Source organism: Bufo bufo, chromosome 5 (assembly GCF_905171765.1).
Source record: "Bufo bufo chromosome 5, aBufBuf1.1, whole genome shotgun sequence".
Lineage (NCBI taxonomy): Eukaryota > Metazoa > Chordata > Amphibia > Anura > Bufonidae > Bufo > Bufo bufo.
The window spans coordinates 227,378,904-227,404,689 of NC_053393.1; the positions used below are offsets into that span (position 1 = coordinate 227,378,904).

The 25,786-nt window shown below is 46.5% G+C and overlaps 1 protein-coding gene across 1 annotated transcript in view; it reads right to left on the reverse strand.

Annotated features, from left to right (window-relative positions):
- Nucleotides 1-7,684: 7,684 nt before the first annotated feature.
- CDK13 (cyclin dependent kinase 13) overlaps nt 7,685-25,786 on the reverse strand; it is a 78,774-nt gene continuing 60,672 nt past the window's right edge. Inside the window, exons 11-14 of the mRNA XM_040431317.1 lie at nt 22,517-22,648; nt 18,845-19,047; nt 11,807-12,256; nt 7,685-9,241 (exon numbers count right to left, since the gene is read on the reverse strand). Coding sequence (XP_040287251.1) covers nt 8,424-9,241; nt 11,807-12,256; nt 18,845-19,047; nt 22,517-22,648 — 1,603 coding nt within the window. The 3' untranslated portion in view covers nt 7,685-8,423. The remainder of the gene's footprint in view (nt 9,242-11,806; nt 12,257-18,844; nt 19,048-22,516; nt 22,649-25,786) is intronic.

A 25,786-nucleotide genomic window follows, 5' to 3' on the forward strand; every position in this document is an offset into this window, starting at 1 on the left:
GGTTTAATAAAGATCAAAAGTAACAAATATCAGAGCCAGTCTGCTCTAACTTAGAAGAACATATATTTCATCAATAGAATATACACATAAGTATTTATACGTATAAAATAATGTATATCTATATATAGTAGTTTTTTTTTTTTTTTGGGGTGGAATTCCTCCTGCCGTTGTGGAGGCTAAAGGGAAAAAACGATTACCGGTAAGAGTAATGTAAGTCTTTTCCCTACGCCTCCACAACGGCAGTAAACATGGAGGAAGTAACATAGGATAACAGCCTAGGGTGGGACAACTGCAGATAGGACCCTCCGCCCAAAGGCTAAATCCCTATTTGCAGAAACATCTAATCTGTAATGTCTAAAAAAAGTACATGGATTGGACCATGTGGCTGCACGGCAAATGTCCTCTAAGGAAGCTGAAGCACCCTCGGCCCAGGATGTGGCTAGGGCCCTGGTAGAGTGAGCTTTGAGAAACGGTGGAGGAGGAACACCTTCTGTCTGGTAGGCTAGATAGATACAGGACTTGATCCATCTTGATATTGAAGTCTTGCTGGCCGCTTTTCCCTTCAACATGCCCAGGTATTGAATTAGAAGTTGATTAGTCTTCCTAATCTCCTTAGTGGCTTCCAGGTATTGGAGGACACATCTCCTGACGTCCAGGTTATGAAGAAATCTCTCTTTTTCGTTCTTTGCCTGAGAACAAAAGGAGGGAAGGATAATTTCCTGTTGGCAGTGAAATTTTGAGACTACCTTCGGAAGGAATTCTGGAGCATGTTTTAGCGTGATCCTGTCGTCTGAAATGGAAAGGTATGGAGGCAGGATAGAAAAGGCTTGTATTTCGCCTACTCTTCTGGCCGTAGTGATGGCTAGCAGGAATGATGTCTTAAGAGTAAGAATTCTTAAGGGTATATCTGTAATTGGCTCAAATGGAGGGTACATAAGCTTGGACAGTACCAAGTTTAAGTCCCAAGGAGGCACTAGGGATCTTAACCTAGGGCGAATCCTGACGGCCGCCTTAAAAAACCTTTTTATTATTTCCATGTTAGCCAGTTTACAGTCCATAAATACACTCAAGGCTGCTATCTGAACTTTTAGTGTACTTACTGCGAGGCCTTTATCCAACCCTGCTTGGAGAAAGTCCAGTATGAGGGACATCTGAGGTTCTCCTGACGGGTCGTATTTATCCTTCCCGAAGAGCAGAAAGGATTTCCAGGCCCTTAGATATATTTTCGAGGTGACCGGTTTCCTACTAAGAAGTAAGGTGGAGATCACTTTCCCGGAGAAACCCACTATGTCTGCTGACGCGTCTGCCATAAAATTAGCGGCCTGTTTTAGCATAGGTATAGAAGCTAGGATTTCATCTCGTGGAGTGCCTGACTCTAGATGTTCCTCCAACTGTCCCAACCAAAGGCCCAGGGTTCTCGCCGTATAAGTTGCAGAGATCCCTGGTCTTAGAGTGGCCGTAGAGGATTCCCACATCTTTTTAAGGAGGTTTTCACATCTTTTGTCCATCGGATCTTTAAGAAGGCCGAGGTCTTCAAATGGAAGGGCAGTTTTTTTGGAGATTCTTGCTACTGGGGCATCTACTTTAGGGGTCTTATCCCAGGCCACAGAATCTTCTTCCGCGAAAGGGTATTTTCTCTTTAACCACTTAGAGGCGGATTGTTTTTTCTCAGGGTCTCTCCATTCTGAGTGTATTAAAGCTCGGATGTTAGGGTGGACGGGAAAGACTCGTTTTTTCTTGTCCCCTAATCCAGCAAACAATTGGTCCTGAACTAAAAGGGGTTCTCTGGGCTCTTCCAGGCTTATTGTAGCCCTAATGGTTTTCAGTAGGGAATTCGTTTCCTCAACTGAACAGAGAGGTTTACCGCCTGCTTGATCTGAAATATCAGAGTCAGACCCAGAGGAAATTTCACCTTCATCCAGGTCAGAGTCCTGCACATTAGGGACTATGGCTCCTGAGGAAGATGGTCTGGGAGACAATGTAGATAACTTAGCTTCTACAGCTGCACCCACTTCTTCTCTGATTATGGTTTTCAGACTCTCAATTAAAGATGGGGTCTCATCTGACACAACCTTGTCACAACACTTTTGGCACAATGATTTCTTGTATGTACCAGACAGCGATTTCTTGCACATTACGCATTTTTTCTTCAAAGGTGGATCCTTTTTTGAGGATTCTTTACCCTGAGAGACACAAAATTGGAGAGGAAAGTTTTATCCTTAGTCTCTAAAGAGAAGGGTAAAGAACCACCACCAAGGAGACCCCCATACAGGATAAGGCACCCTGTTATTTAGTAATGGGAGGAGGCTTACCGGGCTAGAGGGCCTGGAGGAATCTGTGGGCCGCCTGGGCGAATCGTCAGCTTGCTGGGACATTCTCAGGAGAAGAGCGCAGGAGCTGCATGGAACGCCGGCAGCCGCGCTCTTTTACTTCCTGGTTCCCACCGATGACGACATTATGCTCCGCCCCCCCTCGCGTCACGCGCCGGCCTCCGACGTCACATAGAATTCAACTGCCGGCGCGCGCGCATAGGGGAAATGTGTGGGGAGCGCTCCCAGGCCCAGGAACGCTCCCCCGGCTCGCAGAAACAGGGCCGGTCCGCACTGGACGCGGGTCCAAAAGCCCGGGGTGGCCAGCAACGCTGGGCTTAAACCACAGGGAAGGAGGAACTTCTTGCAGAGTTCCGCGACCCTATCCCCTGCCTCAGCCCTCCGGCCAGAGCCGGGATAACAAACCGAAAAGGCTGGGCGCGTGACTGATCCATCCGGCAAGTCCTGACCTTCTGAGGGACAGGAAAACAACTGGAGAGGTAAGAGGGAGGGGGCCTTATATGGGCTGATCCACAAAGCTGTTTCCTGTCCCTGAGAAGGCGGGATAATCTCCATGTTTACTGCCGTTGTGGAGGCGTAGGGAAAAAACGTACGCTCACTGCAAAATAGTCACTCAGCGAAGGGGGCCAGCCACAGAGTCCCACAGTATCTACGGGAGCGCAAAGACTAGTACGGCATGCGATGGAACGCAGGCAGTGTGGCCTCCTCCCCCAAATGTACCTGGCAAACACCGCAGTCGGTAAGAATGCAAAGGCCCGCCCCAAAGGGCGGTGATGCCCAAGGCCAGTACCAACTTCAGAGAAGTAGAACATACCGTATTTTGCCCAGAAGGGGACCATGCACATGGCCGCACAGTACCCAGCAGGAACGCAGGAGGTCCGCCTAGTGAAAGGGGGACATGGACGGGGTTATCCTAGCATTAAGTGATTGTGCAATAATCCACCTAACACCGAATTCCGTGAGAGTGCAACTACTCCGCAATGAAGGGGGAACATCTACGAGTCCAGTACAGCATATACAAGGACAGCCATGAGTCTCGTGAGCGTGCAAATACCCGCCCATGGAATGAGGAGGGCAATGTTCATGGCCCGCAACGTATCCGGCAAGAGTGCAGTATTCCGTCACGCACCTGGCCAGCATCGCATTCAGTGAAAGTGCAAGCACACCGCCATGGATGAGGGACATGCACATGGCTAGCATCGTACTGGCGAGAGAACAACCACAGTCAGTGGCGTTTCATGCATATGGCCGGCAGTGAATCCAGAGAGAGTGCAGCATTCCACCTATGGAAGGAGGTCATGCATATGGCCGGCTCATGCATACGGCCGGCAGCGAATCCAGCGAGAGCGCAGCGTTCCGCCTTTGGAAGGGGGTCGTGCACATGGCCTGCACCGTAACCGGTGAGAGTGCAGTATTCCGCCTAAGAAGGGGGTCATGCACAAGGCCAGCTGACTGCACCTGGCCAGTGCCGCGGCCGGGGAGCGCGACATGCCACCTATGGAATGGGGGAGCCATACGGCCAGCGCTACTAAAGTCAGGCTGCAGGATCCTGCGCAGCCAACAAAAAAATTCTGTTATTTCTCTCTATTTTATATTTTTTAAATTTATTTAATACACAGCATCACTGAGGCAGGAAAGGGGCCACCATATAGGGGCACAGCCTCTCTGAGAGGCTAGCCATCTCAGGGTCTCCTCCAGATGGGAGCCGGCCGGTACGCAAGAGGTTAATAGGGATCCGGCCTGGGGGCGGCGCAGCGATCCCCTGGGGGTGGGGGAACCTCCAGGCGGGAAGAATTTGCGGCTGGAGAAGTTCCCGCCCCTCCAATCGAGGCCGGAATTTTGCGGCCTAGTAGGCCGCGAACCCAGGGCCTAAATTTTTGCGGTGCCCGGGAGGTACCGGCCGGGAGCTGGAGGGAGCGGAGTCGCGCATGCACGATACCGGCCGCGGGTGCCCACCCCGCAGGCCGGAAGAGTTAGGGGGCCCGGGAAGGAGCGCCGGAATCACGGCTCAGCAGGCCTAAGCCTGGGACAAAATTTTGCGGCGCCCGGCCGACCGGAATGCATCTGCGGTCGGCCGGGGTATGCTGGAACACCGCACAAATCCATGCCGGCTGCGGGTGCCCACCCCGCGAGCCAGAAGCAAGGGCCCTGCGCCTCGGCCGTCAGAAGCGGTCCCCTGGCCCTGAGCAGAGCAGCGCACCGGGAGGGGGGGGGCATAGAGGAAGGATAGAGGCAGCTCCCTAGGCGGCGTGACAGGGATGCCAGGATTAACCCCTCCGTCATGTCCTGCAGCTAAGTGCGGCCCTCTGGGGCCTGTCCTGCACACGGATGATGACCATGATGCGATGGGAATGTCAGTACACTATATGTTACAGAGTGGCCCTCAGAGGGCGTGTATCCCTGTGTAGCGGGCCCCACATCTCATGAGAAGTGGAATGGGGATCATTAAGTACACAGTGGATCGGGCACAAGCAGTGCACCGGACACACGCCATGAGGTCTCTAGAGGGCGCCAGGTCCACCTCTCCTGGAAGCGGCCATCACTCGTTCAGGAGGGGAGGAGAGGGAACTAATAAAAGGTTAATATGATTATAGTGGGCAACGGCTAGGATATGAGAGACAGCCCTGGAGTGTATGATTCCAGAAAAATGGCTGTTCACCTACGGCACCCCAGGGGCCAGCCTAAGTCCAGCAGGGACCAGTATGGGGTCCGGCACGCAGGAGACCCGGGGGGGGGGAACGTAGGGCTGGAGAAGCCACTCTCTCACCATCAGCCGTCTTCACCCTCGGTCCGTTCCAGCAGGGTCGCCCCTTCAGCTTCTGGCACCGTAGTGGCAGGATGCTGGAAGAGGGACTTGGCGTATGGGCGACCCTTGCGCTGGCGGGATGCAGGGGAGCTGGGCTGCCCTGGTCCACCTTGTCTTCTGTGGGGGAGGCAGCAGTGCTGTTGACCGGCACTGGCGCAGCTCAACCCCGGGAGAAACAGAGAGGTCTAGTGCGTCTCTGTTGTCCCTGATGTCTGGAAGAAAAAAGAAAAAAAAGTAAAACAACAAGGAGAAACAGCTCTGCAGAGCAGGGAGTGTCTTGCCTCCTTGGACACTAAGCAAAAAACTGGTAGTCTCTCTCTCCAGGCTGAGGGTATAGCTGCTGGAGGAGGGGCTTAACAGTTTTCACATAGTGTCACGCCTCCTAGGGAGCTGAGCTGTACCCAAGGTTTCCTGTGTCCCCCAAGGAATTGGGCGAGAAAACTGGTTTGCTCCTGAATGTGCAGTGAGTTTAGCCCAGATAGGAGGAGCCAACACTTTTTACTTCGTGTCAGCTGGGCATATACCCATGGTGCTGTGTCCCCCAATGCCATTCACGAGAAAGAGCATCTCATATTCTTGTCCGCAGTAGGCATTTCTATCATAGGGCAGGCCGTGTGCGGCCGGTATCAGTGTTTTGCAGATCTGAAATTTGCAGACCGCAAAACACATATGGTTGTGTGAATGTACCCTAATAGTATGAAAAATATGGCAATTCAGTTTCAAAGACCTATGTTAGGCTTGAAGGAAGCTATGAGGGCTTATTTATTTCCCACTGCTTATATAGCACCAACAGAAGATGCTACAGAGATTGTTATTTCCTTCAGTTCCTGTCCTCAATGGGCTCACAATGACTTGTTTTTGGAGCCTGTGAAGAACATACAAACAAATCCTTTGTGAATTATAAAAACATGCTCCATAACAATATTCAGTCTCGATGTAGTAATGGGTTATTACCATCTCAGCTATTCATGACTGAGATCAGAATATCCTCTCCTACGTTGTGGCCAGAAATGGGTGGGGTTAGGGAAACAGCAAAGCTTGCTGTTGTACTCCCATTGCTCGATTCTTTCCCTAACCCAATGCACCCCTGGCCACAGCCCAAGCTAGGTATGCTGATCTCAGTCAAAACTGACCGAGAAGGACGTACTCCTTAGGGTACTTTCACACTAGCGTTTAAGTATTGAGTTCCGTCATAGGGGCTCAATACCGGAAAAAAACTCTTCAGTTTTGTCCCCATTCATTGTTTCCCTGTATCTCTATGTACCTCTACTATAGGCTACTCCTACTAAAGCTGGCCCAGTATTCCTTTGGGGAAAAAAAACTGTTTTCTGACTCTTCCACAGATGCCAAGATCAGTTGAGCTGCGCACTACATCATGAACCACTTATCTCTCAGGCAGGATCATGCATGTTAACATCCAAAATTCTTGCTCCCCCCAGCAGACTTTGGGAGACAAACAGGTTGGCTTCATATATAATTGATATAAGTGGGATATAATGTGGCCTTATGGCTAGCCTGAGTGTACCTACATTTTCAGGTGGGTTTTCCAGAATAAACGGTTGTGTGCAGCACCATAAAAGGACAAGTATAGAGAAGTACGGAACAGTATTGATGTGCATAAAACCCTTGAGATAGAAAACTTACTAGTAGCTGCAACAGCCTTTATGTGCGTCTCTGCTTCTCTCTCTCACTTGGCTCCACTTCCTCCTCCACACTCCATAGACAGTATGTAATTCGAACCGTCAGTGAGCTAACAATATGTCTGGGGAGGCCAAGACTTCCACTGAACAAAATACGAGCCTGATAAGTGAAGAGGCATTTTTCTCCGCTAAGACAAATTATAATGTCTTATACCATTGATTTATGCAAAGTTTGTTTAAAGTATAGTGACCATTTAAATAGTTTAGGCTACTTTCACATCTGCGCTTTCCCTTTGAGATATTGAGATCCGTCATAGGATCTCAATAGAAGAAGAAAACGCTTCAGTTTTGTCCCAATTCATTGTCAATGGGGACAAAACTGAAATGAAGGCATCGGAGTGCACCAGAATGCATTCCATTCTGTTCCTATGTCACACACAAATGCACTGCAAGCAGTGTTTTTGAGTGCGTCCAGGGATGCGGAGCAAAACGGATTCTCACAATGTAAGACACAAAAGAAAACGGATCCATCCCCTATTGACTTACAATGGTTTTAGAGACGGATCCGTCTTGGCTATTTTAGAGACAATACAACCGTATCTGTTCACAACGGATGCAGACGGTTGCATTATCATGACGGAAGCGTTTTTGCTGCTTCATGACGGATCCAGCAAAAGCGCAGATGTGAAAGTAGCCTTATTCACTTTGAGTAATCTTTTTGTTAGAGGAGCCTCTGACAATAAGCTGCTCATAAATTAGCATACATGTACATGTGAAGCAATCATTCTATTGTTGCAAAGCAATGGTAGCTGATGTTCTGTGTCCCACAGCAATGTACAGAGTATGTAATCCTGCTAAGATGTCCTTGTGAATTTCCAATTCAATGCTTTATTAAAATTGATAAATTATATATACACATATATGCATCTTGTAATGTGCTATAACTGCTACTGTGCTATCATAAAAATGGATCACAGTTAAAAAGTGTGAGTGCAATAAAACACTATGTAAGATCAGACTTCAGAATCAGGGGCGTTTTAATCAACGTTTATTTCCTTACTTGATAGAAGAAAACAGTTGATAAAACGTTTGCATTACAAGAAAAAAATGTGTTTTTTTTGTCTGAAATGAGCACAAGTTTCACAATGACACAGAAAGCTGTGAAAGAACTGACAGTGACCTTTGACTAAAGGACTAAAGATAGTTTTGTACAAAGAAAACAGATAAAGGAATTAAAGCACTGCCCTGGCGTTACCAAACATTGGTCCAAATGTACAAAAAATAAGCACAAGTGTGCTGGATTCTTCAAAATTTCTGCAAGTGCGAGGGGACAAAACTAAAGAAGATGTCCTTAAAATTAATATCTAACTAAAAATGAAAGTACAAAATAAAGATTTCTGCTAATATTTGTCAAGGTGTAAATTACTTGCTTTCAAACGCAGAATCAATTGCAGTTATCCCCTTTCAGTACCTCCCACTGTTGGCTGTTGTATTGCAAGACCATTTTTTTATTTTATTTTTTTACATAAAAATAAAGCTGTTGTCCAATCAGTTATCAAGTCTAGTATACAGCTGCTGTAAAACGCAGCCATGCTGAAAAGTAAAAAGTCATTCCAGATAGAAATATTTTGCCTGAGGGAACAGAAATTAGAATGGTAAACCCCTCCCCCGTCCTCTGATATAGGTACCCATATGTCCTCCATGTCCTTGAGAGAAGGGTGGACCATGGTGAGGAGATGCCCACGCAGGTCGGTGCATTATAGCAGGTAAACCAAGATGCTCTGGTACATTAGTGCTGAAACCAAAGTTAGGCATTTTTGTTGGCAAATTTTGACTGTCCAACCCTGCAGAGAGATTGTTTCCCAGAAGGATTGTAGGGCTTTGACTGTACTCAAATCGGTGGTCTTTGTCACCACTGAACAACATAGAGCCAGCACTGAGGTAGCTGTCCCTGTAAGTGGTGGCAGAGTTACAAAAGGGCTCAGGAAAAGCCGTATGTACTGGGAGCTGGTTACTAATCTGAGATGAAGAAGTACTGTAATTGTCGACAGGTTGATTTTCAAGATGTCCTTCCAAAACAGCAACACCAGGCACATTAGCAGCCAAGTCATTACTGTACGTGGCTGGCAGGAAAGTTTGTCCAAAATTTTCAGTGCAGTCTGGTGCCTTCAGAAAAGATGCTCCCCCAGTGTAATCTGTACCAATTGTGTCCTGTTCCTGAGCGTGGTGCTGAGCAATAATCTGCAATAGTGCTGCTTTCACTTCTGCATGAGGGTCACCAGCAGGATTGCTAGTGTTCTGCACCTGCTGCCTCTCTGTCCGGTAATCAAGGTCTTCTTCTCCTACAGGAGGTGGTTCTGGTGGCTCAGGGGGCCGCTGATCTGGAGGCAAGATGTGAGTAAAGTTTTGTTCATTTGGTAGATCTTCGAGAGTCGGCTGAAGGCTGGCCTCACTGGCATCTTCAACTAAATAAGGAAAAAAAAAAAATGACATTTTGTACACAATATTGTACAACTTAGGGCTCTTTCACACTTGCGTTGTTCTTTTCCGGCATAGAGTTCCGTCGTCGGGGCTCTATGCCGGAAAAATCCTGATCAGGATTATCCCAATGCATTCTGAATGGAGAGAAATCCGTTCAGGATGCATCAGGATGTCTTCAGTTCCGGACCGGAACGTTTTTTGGCCGGAGAAAATACCGCAGCATGCTGCGCTTTTTGCTCCGGCCAAAAATCCTGAACACTTGCCGCAAGGCCGGATCCGGAATTAATGCCCATTGAAAGGCATTAATCCGGATCCGGCCTTAAGCTAAACGTCGTTTCGGCGCATTACCGGATCCGACGTTTAGCTTTTTCTGAATGGTTACCATGGCTGCCAGGACGCTAAAGTCCTGTTTGCCATGGTAAAGTGCAGTGGGGAGCGGGGGAGCAGTATACTTACCGTCCGTGCGGCTCCCGGGCGCTCCAGAGTGACGTCAGGGCGCCCCACGCGCATGGATGACGTGATCACATGGATCACGTCATCCATGCGCATGGGGCGCACTGACGTCATTCTGGAGCGCCCCGGGAGCCGCACGGACGGCAAGTATACTGCTCCCCCGCTCCCCACTACTACTATGGCAACCAGGACTTTAATAGCGTCCTGGCTGCCATAGTAACACTGATCGCATTTTGAAGACGGATCAGTCTTCAAATGCTTTCAGTTCACTTGCGGTGTTACGGATCCGGCGGGCACTTCCGTCAAATGGAGTACACAACGGATCCGGACAACGCACGTGTGAAAGCAGCCTTAGGCTACTTTCACACTAGCGTTGCTATTTTCCAGTTCTGAGGTCCGTTTTAGCGTCTCAATACCGGAAAAAAACGCTTATGTTTTGTCCCCATTCATTGTCAATGGGGAAAAAACGTAACTGAACAGAATGGAATGCATTCCGTTCCGTTTAGTTCTCATACCGGAGAGGAAACCACAGCATGCAGCGGTTTTCTTTCCGTCATGGGATGCAGAGCAAGACGGATCCGTCACAATGCAAGTCAATGGGGGACAGATCCGTTTTCTATTGTGTCAGAGTTAAAAGAGGACATTTCATGTTTTTTTTGTTTAGATAAATACCTTTCCTTGCGGGGTACCGCCGGCTGATGCTGCCACCCTGCCTGTTTTTTCTTTTAAATATCGCTCTTATGCCCCCCTGCAGTTTTCCCCGCTCAGTATGTTAATACTGATCATCAGTACAGGGAGGAGGAGACACCAAGGTTTCTCAATGTGCCGCGATCCAATCACAGCGGAGAATAAAAAGCAATCTAACACAATAGAAAACTGATCTGTCCCCCATTGACTTTCAATAGAATTAATGACGGATCCGTCTTGGCAATGTTAAAGATAATACAAGCGGATCCGCCAATAACGGATGCAGATGGTTGTATTATCAGTAACGGAAGGGTTTTTGCTGAATCCTGCCAGATCCAGCAAAAACGCTAGTGTGAAATGTAGCCCAAGCCACATTCAGACTTGGTGGAATTGCTGCAGATTTTACACACCAAAACCACAGCAATTTACAGTACAATACATGTGGATGTGGGAAAAACTTACTAATCTGCAGAATGCTCATTATTTGGCAGAAAAGCCATGGGTTTTCCCTGGAGATTTCACCTTTTGCAATGAATAAAGTGAACTCTGTGACAACATTTGCATGCAACGTCAATTAGAGCTCATTCAAATGGGACAGATGCTGGCCCATGTGCTTTCCGCATTTTGCGGACTGCACATGGCCGGCACTATGATAGAAAATGCATATTCTTGTCTGGACAAGAATAGGACATGCTCTATATTTTTTGCGGGGCCGCAGAAAGGAACAACGAATGCGGGCAGCACACCGTGTGCTGTCCGCATCTTTTGCTGCCCCATTGAAATTAATGGGTCTGCACCTGTTCCGCAAAATTGTGAAACGGATGCGGACCCATTCATACGTTCATGTGAATGAGCCCTTAGGTGCCAACTGACCCAATCTTCAGAACCTGTGCAAAAAAAAATAAAAAAATCCTCGGTCACACCCCATTCTGGTCCCCGCTGGAACATAAGTTGCTTGGTCCTGTGCACTGCAGTCAATTAATGGACTTAGCAGTCACATGCTAGAATAGTACATTGTTAACATGTCACAAGCAGTGATTCGCCACAGTCGTCATTGGACGCGAAGCGACACACAAGTCGCGGTTGGGGAATGGCGGGACTGCGGATAGCTGTTTTTGTTTAGCACTTTTTTAAAAATTGGGCACAGATTCTGAGAATTGGCTCGGTCAGCTCTTCTAACTGCGCCTCAATTTTATAGTTCATCTTCTAAACTGCTTAACTGTAGAAACTAACTCCAGACAAAAATGTAGTTCAATAACAGCAATATTCTAGTCCATATAATGTGCATTTTTTTTGCAGGACACAATAAAGTAATAGACTATTCTATTCTAACGTACACAGATGGAACCAGCTTGCCTCACTGAAGTGAAACTCATTGGACAGCTGAAATGAGATGCCACAATACATACCAATGGGTGCAGGGCTGGGCGGTCGCCTGGGCTTTAGGGGCTCCTCATTTGCATTATTTTCAGGAGCCACTTGTGCTACCTCATCAGTGCTTTGCTGTTCCTGTTCTTTTAACAGCTGAGACAATAAGACTCCAAAGGGGCTTTGAATAGTAGTTTGAGCCGCCTCTGCCGTTGTCTTAGGTAAAGTCAATGATGGGATAGAAGGCAGCTCAGGAACAGGTACTGCAGCTGGAACACAAGGCTCTTCTTTAGGTTCTGGTGGTTTATTGGTAGACGCTAGAATACCAGCTGGAAGATTCAGATTACTCAGCTGCTGCTGAGTTTCAGGATTCACCTTAATGTTCATACCCTGGGCAAACTGTGCCATGCTGACACTGTTCTGAGACTGCAGTAAATTCAGCAATATAGCCATTTGATTCTGGTTCAGCTGCTGTCCAGTACTGGAGTGACCTTAGGAAATACACAGAAAATTATATAAAATTATTGTGTGTACGGGTATTTGAATGTTTGGTGGGAACAAAGCTTCTACTCCTTTCATTTAACTGGTAAATCAACTTTGTAAAAATGGGGTCGTATATAAGAAAAGCAGAGCAGTAAGTGTCCTCTTCAACTGAGGCTTATAAAACTTAGAAATAACATTTACTTTTAGACGTTTTTCGATCTTGTTATATTAATACCATAATAATAATAATAATCATCATCTTTATTTATATAGCGCCAACATATTCCGCAGCACTTTACAATCAGGGGGTTCAAGTACAAACACAGTTATAAATAATTGGATTTTTTGGACTCACCGTAAAATCCTTTTCTCGTAGTAGGCATTGGGGGACACAGCACCATGGGTATATGTCCAACTACCACTAGGAGGCGACACTAGACATAAAAAGTGTTGGCTCCTCCCCGTTGGGCTATACCCTCTCCACAGGCACTAGGCTAACCAGTTTGTACCAAAAGCAGTAGGAGAGAAGAAAGGCAAGGAACCAACAACCCCGTACCGGGAAAGATCAAGAGACCAGCCCGGAGAAGCGGAAGTAAAAAACATAGGGTGGGATCTGTGTCCCCCAATGCCTACTACGAGAAAAGGATTTTACGGTGAGTACAAAAAAATCAAATTTCTCGTGCATGGCATTGGGGGACACAGCACCATGGGACGTCCCAAAGCAGTCCCAGAGGGTGGGAAAAAGGACAGCCATGCCACCGATTGGGCATACAGGTGCGGGAGAACCATGTGACCCAAACAGGAGGAAAGCACAGAATAGGCAAGAAGCCTCATAATAAGGGAGAAACCCCAATGAAGCAACAGCGAAGACTGCCCGCACCACAGGACAAATGCCTGGGAGAAGGACCCAAAAGCAAGAAGGTGGCAAAAGAGAAACACCCAGCTCACCCAAAGGCTGGAGAGAAAGTAGGACAGCACCACGTATTGGAGCTACCCAACATTCTAATTGACTCAGGCAAAAGCACAAACACCCTGAGGTCAACCCCTGACAGGCCAGGGGAACAAGGGAACATGGACTCACTGAAGGCCAAACGAGTGAGGGAAGCCATAGCAAGGCTCACTTGAGAAGGGAGCAGGACTCCCCTCAGCGCAACACAGGTGATGAAGATAAGCGCCCTATTGAAAGGAGAAAACCCCAAAGACGCTAAGGGAAATCGCCAACCCTTGGAAAGGGAAGGGGTTGTAAGTAAATGCCAGGAAAAGAGAAAAGATAAGACCTGCATCCCAAAACCAGGAGACGAGGAACGAGCCTCTGAAAACAAAATATAGCTGAGAAGCGCAAGACCGGAGAAACTCTGCCCAAATGAAGTATCAGGGAGATGCAGGCCCAGGAAATCTCAGCAGGGACACACTGGACTGAGAGACATGGGAGGAGAAGCACAGTACTCCCAACAATCTAAGGAGGAAGATTCTACAAACAGGAGGAAGTCCCTCCTGAAGGAGACCATAAGGTGGAAATGCAAAGCGTAGCACAAAACCACTCAATACCAGGTACTTGACGTGGGAGGATGGGAAGATAGACACGAATACCAAGAGGTCCACAAGGCTATTGGAACCCACAAGGGGAACAATCAACCCAGGTCCCCCCAAACAAACAACGATCATACAGAATCTGCGTGGTCCATGAACGGGGACAGGGACTCCAGAAAGGAGTACCCGGTATGGGCTCACAAGGAACCAGGAACTGAACCACCAGAGGACAACGAAAGCCAGAATATCCAAGAAAAAAATGAAAAGAACCGCCATATGGGAAGGGATTGGTCATGGACAACTAGCCATTCTAAGAATAGTGGCTAGCAATCTGTATACATTGTCCCGGGGAGGGCAAGTACAGCGGCTTGGGTTGTACCACTAAATCGACAGACACCCATACGCATAAGGAATGGCGAAGTCGCTATAAAGAAACTGGGAGCGACTACACGAAATGTAGAAACCAGCTGCGACCGACACACAGAAGACTCCCAGGGGGAGAAAGTACCAGACAGGCGCAGACAATAGCAAGGTCCAAGGGAACTGCCCTCTGTCATATAGTACAACTAAGCAGAGAATATAAGGGAACACCCGGACCGAGAAGGAACTACGGAACCCTGTCCGTTGCCTGAGCAATCAGCAGAAAATTCACCTACCAGGCAGGTGTGTGGCGCTCAGTGTTTCTGTCCCTGACTCATCAGGAAGGACGTCTAACGAGGAAAAAACGCTGACCCCAGAAGGATTCCGTGTGGCGGAGGACATCCAGTGATGGCCGAAAACCGCTGCAGCGGCCGGTGCTCAGCAAGCTACGTACCTCAACAAGGAAAAAGATCCAGTGGAGATCACTGTACTCCACCAGGAGTAGTCCGCCCTGTAACAGAAAACAACGCGGGTAATCCTTTATAATATGGGGTAACGCGGAGTGCCGCAGACAGAAGTACATTACAGGGATGGCAAGAGCAACCCTAGCACAAAAGCCAACAACCACCTGGCCATGGTGTAGGGAGCGTGGTTGTATGTGGACCACCCACCAGATCAGAACAGATCAGCCATATACTGGGTACACCCGAAGTAGCAGTAGACCGACAAGGTGGAGATGGGGGTTGGGCTGGCCCACCCCTGCCAGATATGGTTACCATGTACATGCTGAACCAGGATGGCCTGTTGTAGACAGTGCCTTGAGAAAGTACAAGACGACCATAGAGCACGACAGTAACGGAGTGGCAGATGTATGGAAGAACCAAAAAAGAAGAGCAGTAACCATATCTGGAGCATAGAATAGAGTCCGGGGAAGGAAGCACCCCGTAATACAGAAACTGTATGGGCCACAGATTGCACCATAGGGCCCAGCCTGTGGGCTAAAAATACACGCCCAAAACCGAGCTAAAGTGGCAGCATGTTGCACACTAAGGAGAGTGGAAACAAAGCCACAGCATCCGGGAATGCAACCGCATTTGGAGGGTACAGGTCCACAACCTGTTAAAGTAGCAATACGGCTGTGTAGTGTGGAGATACGACCAGACAGGTGCAATGGGTACAGCATCTGGAGATGGTAGAGGCACTAGATTTAAGATTAGAGCGATGTGGCCGCACGGTGCACCCTAGGACCAGAGAAGTGCAGCAGCTACCGCGTTAGCAATGCTACCTATATTCCGCTCGGGAGGGGGAAAATAGGGCCACACGGTACCACAAAGAACAACAGGTGCACACCACAATTAAGTAAGTGCAATGGCAACTGAAGGAGGCCCTCTATTTCACCAGAGGGAAACAGGGCCACATAGTACTCCATAGAGCCAGACAGGTGTAACGGTTGCAGATCGGAGACGGTGCAGGAATCTACCTAAGAAGAGAGTAAGATGGCTGTTTGGTGCACAGTATGATGAGGTAGGTGCAATGACCACGGCAATTGGAGGAGGCCTCAATATCTCGTCCGTTAAGGGAGAGAAAATGCCACATGGTACACCATAAAGCCAGACAGGAGTAACGGCTACAGCATCCGGAGATGGTGCAGGTACTCTACCTATGAAGGGATCAAGGTGGCAACTTGGTGCCCACTAGAACCAGAGAGGGGCAATTCTATGGCAATTGAAAGTGGCCTCTATATCTCGCCCGTAGGGAGAAATGTTGCCGCATGGAACACAAAAGAGCCCGCCAGGGGTATTGGCTACAGCATCTGGAGATGGTGTAGGAACTCTACCTATGAAGGGAGCAAGGTGGCTGGAAACAGACAGGGGCAATTGCTACGGCAATTGAAGGTGGCCTGTATATCTCACCCGGCAGGGGGAAATAGTGCCACGTGGAACACCATAGAGCCAGCCAGAGGTAATGGCTACAGCATCTGGAGTAAGTGTAGGAACTAATCGCCACGGCAATAAAAGCCGGCCTGTATTCTCTGATACAGGCTACTACAAAAGAACCTTTAGAGGCCGAGAAGGGTTACCAACCCTACAAGAGGCGTTTGCCTGAATTATCAGCTTGCCTGGAACATAGCCCCAGGATAGGGGAACCAGGAAGGTCTGTCGTGTACAGCCTACGAGGGCGTACGTACCAGAGACATCGCGTAGGTGTCCCAGTTGCTAAGCACGGAGACGGCTGCCTTACCAGTGCGGTAATTACCTGTGCAGGCAGGAGAGCGCCATCCGAAAGTCCACTAGAGGGGCACCAAAACCTGGGTAGGGTAGGTTCCTCCGTGCACGCTTGTCTTGACCTCACAGAGGGATTCTATATGGTGGAAGACCGCCTGATGCTCTGTTCCGAGGGAATCGGTGCAGAGGTGTCCCCAGAGGCAACTGACAGAGAAGGCTTCGTCACCAGCCTCAGGCCTGTCCTGGGACGACCCAAGGATGCCGAGGAGGGGTGGAAGCTAGTTAAGACCACAAGAGGTTGGTCCGTGGGCTACTCCTTGCGTGACCCTGGGGGGGGGGGGGGGGGGGTCAGGCAAAGTTCCCATGGTACGACAGGGAGGGAGCCCATTCAGGGGGGGACCTACACAAAAGGGTGGAAAGGGGGGGAAACAAGCCGACCACATGGAAACCTCCTTCCTCCGTAGACAACGGACGCACGTGAAATACGTGGCGATCCGATAAGGAGGCTGGGAGAGGAGGCCCTCATAGAGCAGCAGGGCTGACCTAACTGTCCCCGGAGCCACTGTTCCCAAGAGGTGCTGCAGCAGCAATAGATCAGGTGGCAGGGCTGCAGGAGAATGCGGCAATTGAGAGGAAGGAAGGGGGGGGGGGGGAGCCTGCAGAGCAAATCAGCCAAAGGCTGCCTACCAGACCCCAGGAGCTGTGTCAGCGCGCCCCATGCAGGAGAAGATGGCGACCCGGCGTAGAGAAAGAAGCCGGCAGCCGGAGGAAGAACCGCCCCTCTCAGGGCACCTGGAGCTGGATTGGGCAAGGAGGAAAGGCCCCGGAGGGAGGATGAATGAGAGAGCCCGGGAAGCCAGGAGTGGGCGGAGAGAAGGCTCTGCGGCCTAGTCGGCTGAAAAACTGGGGCCTAGATTAGGAAAATGCAGCCGGAAACAGACGCCCGCGTTCGCGGAGGTGCTCGGAAGCAACCGCGGAGCGGGAGGAACACAGGGCCGAGGGGAATTGAGGAGGCCCTCTCAGGAAAACACCCGAAAATGACCCCCATTAATGCGGGAATGCTGCAACTTCCGTGGAAGTGCCGGACCCAGAGGAGACATGGGCCTCCCTGCAGGTATCCTGGCCCCAAAATAACCCCCTTCATGGGGATAGTGGAGATAAAGTGGGTGGACCACCCAGCAAAGTGCCTCAGACCCTAAGAGGCCATGGGAGGGGTTGGGGAGGGGGAAGGAGGGAGGGAGAAGGGGACTACAGGGCCCCCACAATGGATCCGGATCCCTACTTACCTTCCGATGTCTTCAGGCGCAGCAGTGACCACCCCCTCGGCGGACTCAACACGGGAGCCGTGGGTCTACCGGAATTCCACTGCGGAAGCAGTTTCAAGTGGGGACTGGGTGGCTGCCAGGTACCCGATTAGTTTCCCCCCTGCGGGCGCGTAAAGTGGAACACGATAGAGCCGAGCCACCCCTGCCGCAGGCCGAAATCTGCAGAGAAAGAAAAAATGATTGAAGAAAAAATAAAATAAAAAAGTAGCAGGATGACCTGCACAAAAAAGCAGGTCAGGTCTGCCTCCTATGGACACTAGAACAAGACTGGTTAGCCTAGTGCCTGTGGAGAGGGTATAGCCCAACGGGGAGGAGCCAACACTTATGTCTAGAGTCGCCTCCTAGTGGTAGTTGGACATATACCCATGGTGCTGTGTCCCCCAATGCCATGCACGAGAAAACCTAGCAGCAAATCAACTTTTAAAACAAGAGGAATGAGGGCCTTGCTTGAAAAGCTTAAAATTTTTGAGAAGATAGGGGTGACAAAGTGCATGTTTGGTACAATGGTCTGCCATCTTAAGATAGATATGTTGTGAATTATCCTAATTGCTTGGGGTAGGGCATTCCAGAGAACTGGTGCAGCACCCGAGAAGTCTTGAAGACTGGAGTGAGAGGTTTGCAAATTATTTACAACTATCCTCCATAATCCAGAGCGTAGTGGTGGGTAGTGTGGTAGACAGAGATGAGAGAGGAGATGTGGGGGTGCAGCACTGTGGAGAGCTTTGTGGGTGAGAATAAGGACTTTACATTGAATTCTGTACTGTTTGGGTAACCAGTGCAATGACTGGCACAGGGCTGAGGCATCGGAGTAGTGGTTAGAGAGATTGGAGAGGGGAGAGTTTAATGAGGGGAGGCAAATTAGTAATGAGTTACAGTAATCAAGAGGGGAATGGATCAGGGTAACAATGAGAGTTTTGGTTGTTTCCACAGTAAGAAAGGGGCGGATTCTAGACATGTTTTTTGAGGCAGGCTGCATGAGCGGGCTTGAATACAGGGGGAAAAGGAAAGATCAGTGCCAAACATAACAGCAAGACAGTGGGTGTGCTGCCTAGGCATGATGGTAGTGCCGAAAAACTGAGATGGATATATCAGGCTTAAGTAGGCTAGTAGATGGAGGGGGGGGAACAAACAAAAAACAGTAAAAACACATTCTCACCTAATCCAACACCAGGAAATCCCTGAGTTTTTTGAGAAGATGCCTGTACGCCTTGGGGTGTGCTATTTCTGCTATCATCCAGGCCCACAGACAAGTCTTTCCTTGGTAATTTTGGTGCTGTTACATCATCGACCATACCCATTTGTTTCTGCCTTCTACGTTTCTTACTCCACAATTCATGGCAATCTTGCCAAAGAGGAAGGCTGTAAAAAACAAATTTGCATTACATATGAACTAAAATTCCAAAAGTTTAAAATGCTCAAGAATGGGGACATTTTATCAATCATGATGGCCCGATTGGAAAACAAAGGTATAAAAAGTTAAAGTAACTTGCAGACAGGGTCCTCTCTTCTTCTGTACAAGTTTGTAATTCGTCTTGTTCATGATTAGTGCGATTGTCTGTATTAGGTATGTATACCCCTTCTCATACAATAAATAATTATAAAGTAATATATCATTAAAAAAGCTTGAAAACAAAAGAGGGAGATTATCTCCCTGCACCTGATTTCTGGTGTCAAAAAGTAGCAAACCTTGTGTTTGCAACTCTCCATGCACCATGCACCAGTGCCGTTTTTACACCACTTTTCTGAAAGGGGGCATTGCCAGGAGCCTCGACAAATATATCTTAACCATTTCACATCTGGGCCATTTACCCCCTTCCTGACAGCCTAATTTTGCAAATCTGACATGTGTCACTTTATGTGGTAATAACTTTGGAACGCTTTTACTTATCCAAACCATTCTGAGACTGTTTTCTCGTGACACATTGTACTTCATGACAGTGGTAAATTTGAATCGATATATTTCAACTTTATTCATAAAATAATCAAAAATTTACCAACAATTATGAAACATTCGCAATTTTCAAAATTTTAATTTCTCTGCTTTTAAAACAGAAAGTGATACCTCATAAAATATTTAATACTTAACATTCCCCTTATGTCTACTTTGGCACCATTTTGTAAATGTCATTTTATTTTTTTAAGGAACCAGTCCAAAACCCACTTTTTAAAGGACCAGTTCAGGTCTGAAGTCACTTTGTGGGGCTTAGTGGAAACCCCTCATAAATTAGAGTGTAGTTTCTACAATTGGGTAAACAGATTTTACAAACTTTGTTAACCCTTTAGGTGTTCCACAAGAATTAAAAGGAAAATGACATTCCTAAATTTTACTTTTTGGGCATATTTTCCATTTTAATCCATATTTTTCTTTAACACATCGAGGGTTAACAGCCAAACCAAAACTTTATATTTATTACCCTGATTCTGCGGTTTACAGAAACACCCCACATGTGATCGTAAACTGATGTAAGGGCACACAGAAGTTTTTGGAAGGAAGATTTTGCTGATCTGGTTTTTAGATGCCATGTCCCATTTGAAGCCCTCCTGATGCACCCTTAACAGTAGAAACTCCCAAAAAATTGACCGTTGGAAACTAAGTGATAAGGTGCCAGTTTTATTGGTACTATTTTGGGGTACATATGATTTTTAATTGCTCTATGTTAAGTTTTTTGATTACCATGTTCTGAGGTAACCCAAAAAAATTGCTGTTTTGGCACGGTTTTAATTTTTTATAACATTCATCTGACAGGGTAGATCATATGCTATTTTTATCCAGCAGGTTGTTACGGACGCAATGATATCAAATATGTCTACTTTCTTTGTTTCAGTTTTACATAATAAAGCGTTTTTGAAAAAAAAAAAATGTTTTTGTGTCTCCATTTTCTGAACGTCATACTTTTTAATTTTTTCTGCCGATCGTCTTGTGCAGGGGTTCGTTTTTTGCAGGAAGAGTTGACGTTTTTATTGGTACCATTTTTGGGTACATATTTTTTGATCATTCATTATTACACTTTATGGGGCAAGATGACCAAAAAATTGGTTGTTTTAGCACAGTTTTTTTATTTTTTTTTACAGCGTTCACCTGAGGAGTTAGGTTATGTGACATTTTTATAAAGCAGATCGTTACGGATGTGGCAATACCGAATATGTATACTTATTTTTTTACACAATAATAGTATTTTTGAAACAACAAAAATTGATGTTTTAACGTCTCCATAGTCTGAGAGCCATAGCTTTTTTTATTTTTTGACTGATTGTCTTAGTTAGGGTCGAGGGACTAGAACAAGGGGATACTAGTATAAAAGTTATCCACGTACAGGTGGTAACCCTTATCTAGCAGTGGGTGCATAAGGTCCCACACAAGTTTCCCGCTAACACCCAGAGTGGGGGGACATTCTGGGGGTTCAATACGGGAATCTCGCCCCTCGTACACACAAAACTTGTAAGTGTACCCTGAGGTACTAATTTTTTGCAGGATGAGGTGACTGAGTCGTACTTTTTTGGGGAGCATACGCCTTTTTGATCGCTTGGTGTTGCACTTTGTGATGTTAGGTGACAAAATATGGCTTTTTTGGCACAGTTTTTATTTTCTTCTCTTTACGGTGTTCACCTGAGGGGTTAGGTCACGTGATATTTTTATACAGCAGGTTGTTACGGACACGGCGATACTTAATATGTATACTTATTATACTATATTGTCGGACATACGCCTTTTTGATCACTTGGAGTTGCACTTTTTGTGATGTAAGGTGACAAAAATGACTTTTTGACAAAGTTTTTTTTTTAATGGTGTTTATTGGACGGGGTGGATCATGTGATATTATAGAGCTGGTCGTTACGGACGCGGCAATACCAAATATGTCTTTATTTTTTTCTATTTTTAACATTTTTTTATCACTTTATCAGGGCATTTTTTTTTTTTTTTACATGTGAAACTTTTTTTTTTCTAAGTTTCACATAGCCCCAGTTACAGTGGAAATACAGCCCCCAAAGAGGCTGTACAGCATAATACAGTGCTGTAAGCCTCAATGCAGTGCTGATCGAGGTCTGTGGAAGACCCGACAGCTCCTGCACTCTACCGGCCCCGGCGGAAGCGCATAGCGATATAGAAGGCAGGGACAGTTCCCACAGTTCTTTGACAGCGGGCCCCCCGCTCGGCAGCTGCACGATTAGCGTGCAGCTTCCATCTCTGAATGGATGTTCCAAAAAGTCCATTCAGAGTTAAACATCCACCCATAGGACGTTTATATCCTATGGGCGGATGTGAAGTGATTAAAGTTCACCATTTGTCTGTAACAAAAGGAGACAGAAATCTACGTTAATTCTGAGCTGCTGTAGATATCTGCTTAGGCACACAGACTGCCGGAGGATGTGCCCAATATATGAGGAGGAGAGCACCATGTCATAAATTAGGCACATCTTTAGGCAGAGCAGTGGACCGGCACAGAAAGCACTGCTCGTGATAAATCTTCCCCTAAGTGGGAAAACATGGCAGTTATGTTCCTGTTCTAAAATGTGTCATAACTCTGGCACAACTTGCATCTAAAACTGGTGTACGTTTGTCTGACAAGGGGGTGTGTGGCAAAGCTATGGTGCACAATTCTGCCATAAAAATAAAAAAAATAAAAAAAGTCAACTGATAGTTGTTATAAACTTAGACTTGACTGTCTAAAAATGTGGCAGATTTATCATCCCGCATCAGTCACTGCGATAGATCTGGTGCATTTTCAGACACTAATCGTAAATCTGCCCCAATGTTATTGCTCTCAAAAGTTACAAGATTTAAACTGGAGATAATCAAAACAATTGGAGAGCGGTAAATATTACTTACTCAGGTGGCGCCATTTTTGTCGGATCAACTTCCCGAAGGAACTCACACTGCAGAGCCTGTTCCGCTGTACAACGTTTGCTGGGATCCAATGCTAGCATATGATCAAACAAATCTAACGCTGGAATGGGTATGCTGTAAAATAAATCAATAGGATTTACTCTTTATATTATTATGGTCTGTATTTTCACTGTATAATAAATCAGTCTCAGGGCGCTATTACACATGCAAGGTGAAGCCACAGATACTGCTCCATTGTTACCACTAATTGCCATGTGTTAAGGGAAATATGGCTTTCAGCCAGAACCTCATCCTGATGACCACACAAATATGCCTAATAATTGGACCGAGTGGTATTAATGGCTAGGGGGGTGGGGGAGGTATTTGGGTGGTCACAGGGTGGAGTCTATGGCGGGGGGCTGGTACACAGGAACATATAGGTGAAAGTTGGGAGTCAGGCTGGCCCTGCTCTTCCTGGACACCCTTGGATGAACAGCATTTCAGGAGCAAGCTAAGTTATGTTTGTGCTTATGTGGGTATGTATATAGGTATAATATCCCAGTAGACTTTATATGTGTACATATAGATATTTGTAGTCTGCAATTGTATTACCAATAGACTATATATGCTGTTTATGCACGAGTCTCTATATGTACATGTACTAATGGTCAGGTACTGGATGTGAGTTGGTTAGAAGTGTATATCCAGTAGACTAAATTGGTGGACTCTGGATATACTGTATATACATACACATTATTAACAACATTTGCTTAGCATCCAAGGAGGGCAGGAACGGAGGCGGCTGTGTGTGGTGGTGTCCTCTATGTATTGTGTTATCTGTATCTTTATGTATAATGTCCATTGCTTTGTTATCTCCATGTTATCAGTAAACTATTTTTATATATAAGTATCTGCGAGGGTTGTGTGTTGCTCCTGAGGTATATGAAGGACTGTAAGAGGTGTAATAATACACAGAATAAATTGGGTTATATGGGAAACAAGGGCAACATGCTAGTAATAGAATAGAAGGGATGGAAAACAGATCTACATAAATCTCCAATAAGCTAAATTCCCCTCATCACCATGGTTCCAAGATTCTAGCAGAGGTGCAGTAACTGTGGTGCAATACCGCTGGCTAAGCCACATGTGTAATGGTAATGCAATAAAAAAGAAGAAAAATGAGTCGCTGGGTTTCAATGGTACTTGCGCTGCTGGTCTCCTTGGATGAAGTTGGTTCTTCACAGTTATAAAATGTCAATATGGTGGGACCGCGCCGCTCCTCATTCACACAGAGCTTTTTCCCCCGAATGCAGGTATTCACCTAATCCGGCTCAAGACAGACGCCTCTAGATTAAATCGCAGTATACTTCCACGCAGATTGGAAAGCTCAGCATGTCATCTCTGTATGGTTCAGAACCGTCCACACCTCTATGCTGAGCCGTCGTGGGCTACTGTAAGATGTCATAAATCGCACAATAGTGAGTGCCACCAGCACAGTTAAAATCCCCTGCTTTATTATACTCACAGAAAGAAAGAAATTTTTCAGCATGTCATTACAAAAATGGTCTTTGGCACAGCCCGACCCGGGTTTCACATGTAGTTTCGTCAGGGGCGAGAATCTAACACACCTACCTTATTTAACCTCCTCCCCTCATGTTATACAGCTGTTGATTACAAATTGCATTATCCATCCCATTGCAGGTAAAAAAAAAAAGTTTCTCCAAAAATAATTACATTACAAATAAAATCGCATTACACTCTTATACCAAAATCCACATAAAATATTTATCACTTTTAAAACCTTCTCATACTAGCTTCCCACATTGGGACTTATATTCCAGGCACGTACTGGTCTACCAATAACATCCTTACAACTCCTCTTCATTCATAAAAAACCGCACATCCGTATTACTCCCCTCCCCATACCAGGCAATCTCTTGCTCCACACTAAAACTGTTCAAGCGCACTACAATGCCAATGATTCGGGATGTTCAAACTAAACAGGGCTCGAGGACGAATTCGATATTCATCCCCCTAGGTTGGAGGGTGTTCAGTTTGTATATCCATTCGATATCTCTTCTATTTATTTGCATGACCGGATCCCCACCCCGCCAGTGGGGCTTAACTATTTCCACTCCCATAAATTTCAAACCCCTCAGATTTTTTTCATGGTGTTCCTTAAAGTGCATTGAAACACTACCGGTATGTGTAGGCAAACCTTTTTTGATATTCCGTATGTGTTCCTGTACCCCAACTTCCAAATTTCTGAGGGTTCTTCCCACGTACTGGGGGCCACAAGGGCACTCCAGTGCGTAAATCACCCCTTCATTTTTACAGGACATACCCCCCTTCACTTTAAACTCCTGTCCATTTGCTGTTGACTTCACTGCTCCCGCATGTTGCATTCTCTCTTTCAGAATCCTATTTTTGCAACCTATGCAGAAGCCGCACCATGTGAATGTCTGCATATTGCTCTTTTTAGAGGCAATTGCAGTTGCACTATGTACTAAACGTGTTTTTAGATTAGGAGCCTTCTTGTATATGATTTCAGGCCTCCTAGGTATCTCTTTCCCTAGGATGGGGACATTCTTCAAAGTTGCCCAATTTCTTTTAATCGCGATTTTTAAAAACCCTACATTGGCACTGTACTGAGTCATTAACAAAGCGATAGTCCCTATCTTTCTTCCTTGCTTTTCCACAGTCACCTTCTATTTCACAAACTTCCAAGTTTTTCTGATTCTTCTCCAAATCTTCCCCCTCATACCCTTTTTCCAGAAACCTTTCCTTAATCACTTGACTCTGTGTTCTTTAATCCTCAACCTTCGTACAGTTACGTGCTATTCTTTTGAACTGCTCTTTCGGAATATTATTTAGCTATACATCATGATGGCAACTGGTCTTCTCAATATACGTATTCACATCTGTTTCTTTAAAGTACATTCTCGTAAACAACCTTCCATTTTCCACAGAAATACATAGATCTAGGAAATTGATCTCAACACTGCTAATACTGCTGGTAAAGAGTAAGTTGCAGTTATTCTCACTTAATTTCTGAATGAGTCTTTCCAACCCCCCTTTCTCTCCCACCCAGATTAGAAGGCAGTCATCAATGAATCTTCTCCATACCCGAAATTCACCGCCATAGATTTTCTTTCCCAATATCGGGCCGATGGGATGGATAATGCAATTTGTAATCAACAGCTGTGTAACATGGGGGGGAGGAGGTTAAATAAGGTAGGTGTGTTAGATTCTCGCCCCTGACGAAGCTACATG